This window comes from Montipora capricornis, chromosome 4, assembly GCF_036669925.1.
Source record: "Montipora capricornis isolate CH-2021 chromosome 4, ASM3666992v2, whole genome shotgun sequence".
NCBI lineage: Eukaryota > Metazoa > Cnidaria > Anthozoa > Scleractinia > Acroporidae > Montipora > Montipora capricornis.
In genome coordinates, this window is record NC_090886.1 from 5,812,720 (window position 1) to 5,822,719 (window position 10,000).

General features: G+C 40.9%; 1 protein-coding gene across 1 annotated transcript in view; it reads right to left on the reverse strand.

Moving 5' to 3' along the window:
- LOC138045347 (uncharacterized) overlaps positions 1-10,000 on the reverse strand; it is an 89,171-nt gene that overhangs the window by 60,915 nt on the left and 18,256 nt on the right. Inside the window, exons 9-13 of the mRNA XM_068891805.1 lie at positions 9,434-9,766; positions 8,955-9,031; positions 2,541-2,882; positions 2,162-2,441; positions 1,613-1,725 (exon numbers count right to left, since the gene is read on the reverse strand). Of these exons, the coding sequence (XP_068747906.1) occupies positions 1,613-1,725; positions 2,162-2,441; positions 2,541-2,882; positions 8,955-9,031; positions 9,434-9,766 (1,145 nt within the window). The remainder of the gene's footprint in view (positions 1-1,612; positions 1,726-2,161; positions 2,442-2,540; positions 2,883-8,954; positions 9,032-9,433; positions 9,767-10,000) is intronic.

Below are 10,000 nucleotides of genomic sequence, written 5' to 3' on the forward strand. Positions count from 1 at the left end.
TTTTGCTGGGTATGTGCCGCTGGCCTCTCCGAACCCCTACCTCATTATCGTCGATTCTGTGGCCAATCATAGACCCCATCTTAGTCACTTTTGAGCAAATGTCATTTTCGCTAGCCCAACTTAGTCATTTTCTGATTATGCCTCTACCTTATAAAGCCCTTTAAGGGCCCACTGACGTGTTTTTTGGGGTGCGTTGCTAAGGATGTAATGTTTAAGTAATTTGAGAGAATTTGGCATTGTTGCGGTCAGTTTCCAACTTTTGTAAACCAGTGAGCTTAATATGACGTCATCATTCCACGCCCATGGTCACGTGACTAATAAATGAAAACTCTAAATTTGTCTCCGTGCTACGCAATTTGGGTATTTATTCGATGGTTTGATAATTTGTATTCGTTTTTGCATCCAGCCAAGCATGGTTTTCTTTTCATTTTGAAAAATTTTCGTTTTAAAGACATAAACGATACTGAAATACCCATAACTTTTTCAAAAAAGATGATTTTAAAAATTCAATGCTTAGCTATATTCTGTATTTGGGGGTGCAACGTGCCATGTAAAAAAAAATTAAATTTAAAACCGCCGGAAATATAGCTTTTTTCTCAAACCGGAAGTCAGTTCGTTTACGCATGCGCAGTTGATCTGAGAATGAGCGCGAGGAAGGGCGAGGAAAAACCTTTGATGGAAACAACAGTTTTTGCGGTGACTTTGGCTTGTGAGTGGGTTTTCTTGTCAGATCATGATATAATGACGTCAGTTACCGGAAGTAACATTTCACTTCCTTAGCAACGCGCGAAAAATCCGTCTGTGGGCCCTTGAGTTGGTCATCCTTAAATGAATTGACACGTTTGTTAAATTGAATGTTGAGGCGATTCTCTAAAGATATAAATAATTTCTCTTTTAAGGCACCAACAACTGGACATAAAGGCATTGTGTATATTTATTTTTAGCTTTATACAATCTCCTGTTATCAGGTTAGATCTTTTAACTTTCTGATTAGTCTTAGGACTTGTATGTATACTTTAGCCTCTCGCATTTTAATTAGCTTTCTATTCGTTTATTTCAAATCATTACATGCACATCTATTGATTCTATCTGGTGATTTTTAAATTAGTAATTAGTATACAGCAGGTCCACATCAGCCTTTGGCTGCTCATTTCATTCACCTGCTTAACCAAATAAAGATATGTATGTATGTATATGGCCTCTGTGACGTCAGGTGCAGTCAAGGAGTGTCCTTCTCTTTACGAAAAAAACGTCCCACATTTTATGAACACTCAAGGGCTCGTCTTATCGGGGGGCCCAAACTCTATCGAGCAGCCATGTTGGATGAATGTCGCGAGGGAATGGGAAGAGTGAAACGAGCCCCTTCACCTCTCCCGCCTTTGACCTACCCTCTTGGGGGCAGTTTATTCCTCTCCCCAAACTTCTTCTGCTTCAGAAATTCAAGATGGCGACCAAAAATCCCGAGGAGAATTATGCTTAGCTCGTGACCACCAAAACACGTCTGCACTGCAGACTAACTAAAGGACTGTTTGACGAGGCCTTCGGCTTATTGCCAAAACAGTTGAAAACATAGGCCCACATTCGGGGTAAAGTTATTTACCACTTTCCTTACCTCGGTGGTTAGATTTCTTTCCAAATTTATGAATTTGCTTGAGGACCGATCTTTAAGATCCTCAGTGAAGTCTTCACTGACGATTCTCATTGACAAAAGGAAGTACGAGTCCTCTGGTAGAGAAAAAAAACATGAAAAAAGAAAATGTTCGCAAGGCATGAAATCGGGTAGCCTGGATGTAATTTCGGAAAAAGTGCGATTTAGGAGGCAATAGATTGTCTTCACTTGGTCCGCTTTTCAATTTAAGAGGCTATCCAAAAAATTGCGTTTCCGAGTCAGAGCCTAATCGCGGGCCGCGATTGGCCACCCGGGTGGATAAAATGAGCACATCGTTCCTGACCTACTTTAACCAAGATGGTCTTTCAGCATAAGCTATCCACTTAACTACAAACTCAGTCCCAACCTCGTTCCCAGGGCGCTGGCTTTGGGGAAAAGCGTCCTGGGGACGAGGTTGACTTAGTCCCGCAAGACATAAGCCCCGTTTGGTTTTGCGTTTTAATGGTCTACGTCTTTGTCTCGTTCCAAGACACACAAAGGAAGTAAGCTTACTTGAATCAAGTGTCGTAACGGTGAGAATTTTCGGATTTCCCAATCCTGCGTTGTTATATCCCGCAACTGCCACCTCATAGGTGGTCCAAGGTTTAAGTCCTGTCACGACCCCTCTGAGGCTTGCATTGACTAGAACAGCGATAGTGTTATTCGACAGTGTTCTTTCTATTTCCGGTATCCCAGCACTTCTTTTTCTTCTTTTTAGAGTACCGCCTGGTAGAACGGCTTCTAGACCTGGCTCGTCTATATCTGGGAACACATTCCCTGCCGCAGCTAAGATCTGAAAGTCAACACACCAGTTAATAAGAATAAGCAGATTGAATGCTACTCAAATCGGTTAAAAATTTCCTACCCAATTCTGCAATGAAAGAATACCAACCACATAACCATCCACTGTCCTGGGGAAGAGGACCTGTATCGCACTCCATTCTAACTCCACGGAACTTGAGTTCACACGGACAACGGTAACATTTTCAAGAGGCGACGGTTGTCTCTGCCCTGAGCGAACTCTGATGGTAGGGCTGCTGCGTCCAGCACCCACTGAATTTTCCGCTCTAATTGCGACTTCATACTCGGTGTTAGGCAGCAATCCAAAAAAGGTATGAGCAGATCGGCCGCAGTTGGTAATTGTCACATTTTTCCATGGTGAGCTGGGAGTATTTTGACGATAGAAAAGCCTGTAGACACAATTAGGCCCGCTCCAGTCAAGCTCATCAATAGGCTAAAAAGAATAGAAAATGTGTTTGTCGAGTTATTTTTTTAATTTATCTCTCAGATAGTATGCGCACTGTTATTGGCTAAATTAACGGGTCGTGTTCTACAGTATGGCCTGCTAAATTTGAAATTTCCATAAAACATTCTCTAGCAAGTTTCTCATGTCGTTTCTGTTACATAAACGTGTAAAACTGTTTGACTCTTGCAGCAAGTATTCCAAACAGCCAGGAAGATTTGGTTTTTTCGGATTTCGACACGACAATCTTTGTGGCAGTTGTACTCTAAAATTACAGAGCCTTGTTTTATCCCGTTGATTTATGGCCCAAGCGCTTTAACTTGGTCCGTAAATTCACAGTACGGACCTCGAACTCGGTTAGTAAGCGGTATATATATCGCTCGGATAGTACTCGCTCTATGATTGGCTAATTTATCGGGCCGTACTCTATAGTACAACTGCCCTCCGAAAGGCCCGCTAAATGAATTTCATGTTGATGCAACATTTTCTGGCAAGTTTTTTATGTCCTTTATGTGTGCGGAGCACCATGGTTAAGAAAATATGGTAACCCATCTGTACGAGAAAATTCGGTTTTGGTCACCGTACGACCGTACGTACACCCATCCACGTATGCCAATGTGACCAGTATCACGTGACCATATCGCGGGCTTAATTTTAGAGTTCATCGAGACGGCCATACTCCAGCCAGTCTTTGATATTGGACATCCATGTTATGGTCAAATCAAAGTATTCGCTGATCAGTATCACGTGGCCATATTGCGGGCTCAATTTTAGAGCTCATTGAGCTCAGCTGTTTATTTCAACAACAAAAAAAAACGAAGTGACACACCATAACACCAACCCGGTGTGGCAAACACATCATGCTTGCGGTGGGAGAACGGCTATGCAGTTCCCAACTCATGCCACGTGTTGTATGTGGAGCTGCCACTTTAAGGAGTGCCTAAACACTCGCTTGGTATGTTAGATTCGCCATGCTGATGAGGCCCAGCAAGGCCGAAACAGCTGTCAATGGTTGCTAATTGACCTGGTGAAATGCTTGTGCGCAGGTGTTATTTGTTGGCCACACCGGGTTAGTGTTCATTCTCGTCACCAGAGCCTCGGATCTTATGTCTGCGCATGAGCCGAGGTTCTGGAAACCTCGTGTAGGAGAACATGCACCGTAGAGTTCTTATAGCCAAAAATTGGCTATTTGAACCTTACAACGCCTCTTGCTAACATGGATGCACCAATCAGAGACGCTTTTCATTGTTCTTCACGAAATCCAATGGGAAGACACTTTGTTTCAGGGTTCCCCAGAGCTCTTTTCTCTCTCAGTCATTCGCAAAAGAGAAGAGCTTTGAGGTTGAGATTGGGTTGGTGTTGTGGTGTGTCACCTTTGCTGGCCAGGTTAAATTATTGTAAGACTAAATAACCCGGAAGCTCCGCTTTTAGGCTTGGCTAAATTTATATATATTTATTCGTTTTCGTATTTTAACGCATGACCGAGGCAATTATTTGTGGCAGTTGAACGTTCCGCCCGACTTTAACTAGTTTACTTTCCCGAGCGCCTTATAACTTCAGGCTCCAGTTGTTCAAAAGGTGGATAACGCTATCCACCGGATAAATCACTATCCAATGGATAGCGAAAATGGTTTCGCTGTTACTTATCCACTGGATAGTGACTTATCCGGCGGATAGAGCTATCCATCGTTTGAACAACTGGGCCCAGACGTGTAATGAATGTCTCACTAATTCCCTTTTCTCGGCCCGTACTTTAAGTTACAGATCCTCGTTTTTTCCCGTTGATTTATGGCCGGTGCGCTAAGCACTTGGGCCATAAATCAACAGGAAAAAAACGCGGTCCGTAACTTACAGTACGGACCTCGAACTCGGTTGGTAAGAGGTATGTATTCTGTTCATTGAAAACTACAGCTACGAGAGGGTCATCTAAAATATGACTTCAACTCAGTTCAATTACCACTTTATTACATCCATTTGGAAAACGCATCGCCCAGAATGCCGCGACACATCCGGGAACTCTTTACGCGCGCCGGCGCTAAAATTTAAAATTGATTAGAGAAAAGTCAAAAAAAAAGAAGAAAGAGAATGTTCTTGCACACGTCTTTGTTGACAAAATCCTTTCTGAAGAGCGCGGACCGCCTTTAAATTAGGGCGCTTTTGTTAACTTTATTACACCTTGGGATTTACTTCACACATTAGATCCTTTGATTGACAGCCACCGATTCATTGACGAGAACAGTCGGAATTCCGAAAGCTTAATCTATGCAATAATTATTCCGCGCATTGAGAAACTGGTCACTGTAAGTACATGTCGCCTAAGACAATAGCATTCTGGGCGATGGCACAGTTTAATTGCTCAAATACAGGATTTTAGTCAGTACCAAAACTTTATTGACCCAGTTGCCGGTTTGAAAAAAAGCGGACATAAAATGGACACTGAAAGTTGGAAACTCCCCTAAATGTAGGTCTTTGGCCTGAAGGAGCTCATTATCATTATCATTCAGAAACTGTACTGAGTATTTAAATTCATACATTTTAAAAAACTCTTTGGGAACCAAAGTTGTAAAACTCGCCACACAATGGCTTTCTTTGTCTTTTCTTTTGCTGCAATATGATTGGTTATTTTAAACAAACCTGGAAATCTGATCGGCTGCTATGTTTTAGTGTTTTTTTTTTTTTATTTGCTAAGAAATGGTACGATTTAGAGCAAAAAATTGTGCGATTCGTGAATAAATCTCACTGCTGAGAGCCAATCAGATTGCAAGGATCACCAGTGATTTCTAAATAGATGTAACAAAAAAGGGAAATAGAATATTTTACGGTTGTGTGCTTGGTTACCTGGCTTATGAATGAAAGTGAGGCTGGAGATGACCTTGTTTTGATAGAAACCTCACTGCTTTTTTCATGTTAATTCCAACTAATTAGCATGAGAACAACATCGTTAACATGAGAAAGGAGATCATGACAAGGTCAACTCCAACCTCTCCTCTCCTCTTTAAGGTCGGCTTAAATGAATATGTTAGCAGCGAAAAGCTGTGTCTTTATTAGTTTTTGTCACCTCCGTTGTACTTAATAGTTAATAGTTAATAGTTAATAAATTAATTAGTGATCCTGTATATTTAAACTCCAATTTTGTATTAACCGTCACTTCTGAAGATGTATGCAGAAGCATACGAAAGTCAAGTAAAAGATAATTTCAAGTATGCGTTTATATCTGATCTTTGTCACCGCTGTTTGTGTTTTATTTCTGATAAGTGCGAAGTTTTTGTGATGGTAATTAGTTCTACTTAACATATGAATGAAAACTAATTTTCATAAGAAAAACTTTGCACTTAGACTCGCTTTGAAGAGGAGGCAGACATGAAGTCCGAAATGGTCAATACACCATTTTACAGTTGTGTGCTTAGTTGTCTGGCCTTTGAATGAAGGTGAGGCTGGAGATGACTTTGCTTTGATAGAAACCTCACTGCTTTTCTTATGTAAATTCCTACTAATTAGCATGGGAACAATATCATCAACAAAAGAAAAGCAGTGAGGATTCTACCCAAGCAAGGTCAACTCCAGACTCACTTTCATTCAAAGGCCAGGTAACTGAGCACACAACTGTAACGTAAAATAAACCTTATTCATAAATGCCGGTCAATCTATAATTCTTTTGTCAAAGTGCAAATTAGCCTACCAAGCCTCGATACCATACAGTGAATTGAAAAGATTTCTTGCTCTAAAATGAGGCTTGGTAGGCTAAATTGCACGTGGGCAAAAGAATTATAAATTGACCGCCGTTTATGAATAAGGTCTATGGTCTATTTGGCCTTACTCTTGGGTGATTTTGGTTCTTTACCTTACCTTTCTCGTCCAGACAACAGCGCTAAATCATCAAATTCGAGGTCAAATGAAGGACATGAACACACGGCGATAAAGTGCCATTTTTCTCACTAAAAAACCTTACTATTCACTCCAACTTTATACCTGGAAAGTTCATACACACTTTCCATGCCGAATGACTTGTAGTAATTGCGAAATGATTTCAATAACCAGAAGTTATCCTTTAATTGCACACACCTGATAAGACGGCCATGTTGGTGCCAAAACAATAGAAAATGCAAGTTTTGCGTGATAATAGAGTCACGTTCTTCGCTACTTCTTTGCTGTTCTTTCCAACAACAAACATGGGCGCCTTGACGCTAGGTGCAATCAAAGAATATTTTTACAAAACGTTTTCACAGATTTCGCCGTCGTCCCTGTTTAGGTTCTCTGTACATAGTAAAATAACGACAGAAATGTACTAACATGTACAACGCAAGTGCGGAGTGTGCAGAACCCGTTGTTTTTCTTCGTTGAGCTTTTTTGGCGTACTCGCTCCCGCAGAGGTCTTTGTTGCTTAAGACCCGAGCAAAAGGCTTCAACATTTGCTTCAACATCCCTTCGATTTTGTTGAAAGATGTTGACTGCTGGCAGAAACCCATAAGAGTTGAAACGTGTAACGCGCGTTCACAGCTTCCGAATATTCAGTGCGAACTGATTGGTTGAATGTTTCAGTGCTAAGTACCATATTTGGAAACCCCTCGCTCTTGTTGTTCCAAATATGGTACTTAGCAAATCGAATATTCAGAAGCTTGTTTCCCAACACACAAGGGGCCGTTACACGTTTCAACCCTTATGGGTTTCTGCTGCTGGGGTGGGCAAATGGTGTCAACACAACATCAACATTTGATTCAACAAAACTTCACGAGAGGCCTGGCATTCAGTCCAAGGCTGCAGCCGCGGTTATTACTCTGGATACGGACATGGATACGTCATTGGCCGAAGCGGGAAATACCATAATACTCTTTGTTTGTCCACCCGAATTTTGCATAAGCGTTGATTCCTGTTTCTCTTGGGACTTCCAATGGTCCCAAGAGAAAACGAAAACGATGTTTATTCCCCTTCAGCCAATTGAGAGACCAATTAATGCGCACGCCCATACCTAACAATGTTCGAAAGAGGAGAGAAAACGGCCTCAACTCCATGCATAGCAACATTCGCGATAACAAAAGAAATGTTGAATGGTTGTTAAAGGGGCTAGGTCACGCAATTTGTCCAGATAGGTCACGCAATTTTAGGCAATTTCAGAAGTGATCGAATGGTCATAGAATTAACTAAAATATTAAAATAACTGTTCAAAACTATAGAAGAACTCTAACAAAGCACAGGGAAGCCAAGAAGGGACATGGATGGACAAAACTGGAGAGGATTGAAATGGATTGAATTTGGGTAAATTTGAAAAACGTCGGCCCACCTTTTTTCAAATTTATATCAGTCTATATCAAAATGTCATCACAAAGCTGGAAAATCATTCTCAGTTGTTATGTGGCCGTGATTTTGCAAATGAAAGACTCTTGCTCTGCCAATTTGACGTCTAGAGCTCATTATTAACAAAATTAAACAAATTACCTAAAATAGCATGACCTAGCCCCTTTAAAGCAAAGTTTAAAGGCTTTTAAACTCATTATACACCGATTCAAATCGAACAAATGCATGTTGAAGCAAATGTTGAGGTCGTGCGCCTGGGCCTTTATGTCACCAATATGCAATTGACAACATCTTTGAAAGATACACGTAAAGGTGTACCAAGTGCCTTAGTTTAAAATTAAAATACATAGGGAAAAATCAAATTATCTGCTTTTTTTTTTTTTTTTTTATAATAAAGTACGTGAGAAAATTATCCATTCTGATTGGCTAAGGTAAACGCATTTGTTGCGTAATACAGCGTAAAAAATAATGTGATTCAGTGAAAAAGGAGGAAACAAACTGAGCATTCTGATAGGTCAATCATCAAAGGAAATTCCCAGATGGCCAATCAAATGCGAACCACAGATGACGTAATTTTTGTGTGTTAAGTAATACGCAAGCGTTTCTCCTGTTTAAGTACGATTAATAATCAATGTCGAAGTTTGGAACATAAAATTGAATGCATCGTTTCAAATTGCATTTAATGTTCTTTCAGTCTTTGACAAAAATTACTCGAGATCATTCATTCCAGATTGCATTCGAATTCATGTGATTACCTATACAATCACTCACCGTCCAATTTAACCTTATGATACTGTCTCCAGAGAACAGGGTGGTGGATCTTAAGTCCTTCGGGAAATAGAAAGGCGCTAAAACACAAGGCAAGTAAGTGAAATTACATAAGGTAAGCGACCTCTCTTTGCAGGTCGAATTTGGGAATGGTTTATTCACCTTACAAAACATCATTTTGGGCCTTCATTAGATCGTGAAGTTGGACAAACGAGAAAAACTATTAACTGACTTCGTCTACCCCGAATTCACTAAAAGGCAAGAAACTTAAAAATCCAATTTTAACTCCAAAGAATCACATTGTTTAAACCATTTGTAGCCTGGAAAATTGATACGCACTTCCATGTTCAAACAATTTGAAATAAACCAGAAAACGTAGGCAAAGTTATCTTTTGACCAATATGACGTCGTTGACTTCCTCTGCTTAGGCTCTCTAATCTATTATTTCGCCCAACGATTATCCCAACTTATAAGATACTTACCTTTACTACTGGTCACGCACCCGTCTACAATACGGCCAGGAAATCCATACCCGAGGCTGTTTTTGGCTCGGACTCGGAATTGTATTTCATTCCAGGGCTTCAAGTCGTTGACTTCGTGAGAGCGACTGAAGCCCACTGGAATCTCGACCACTTTTGAAAAAGAAGTCCATTGGCGCTGGTTTAAGTTAAGACCAACAGGCCTCGACCTCGACCTCGACTCGATGATGAAGCCGGTTGGAAGGATATCTGAAGGCAGTCTCAGCTCCCACGTGATATTCGTGGTGTGGTTTGCGCAGTTAGTCACCTGTACATCGGTGGGAGGGAGGGGCGCACCTAAATCAACAGAAAAAAAAAACAATTTTACCAGAAAGGAACAAGTGCCATCGGAAGAGAGGAAGGTATTTCTGCTTTCCCTCAGAAGTGAGTCAAGTTTATGAACATCGAGAGACCCTTCTCCAACCCTCCCTTTCCCCCTCCCCCTCCCCTTTAGAATACTAATTTTGTACATTTTCAGAAATTTACTGTCAGAAACGTCCATATTCACTCACGATGGATACAACGCTTTAA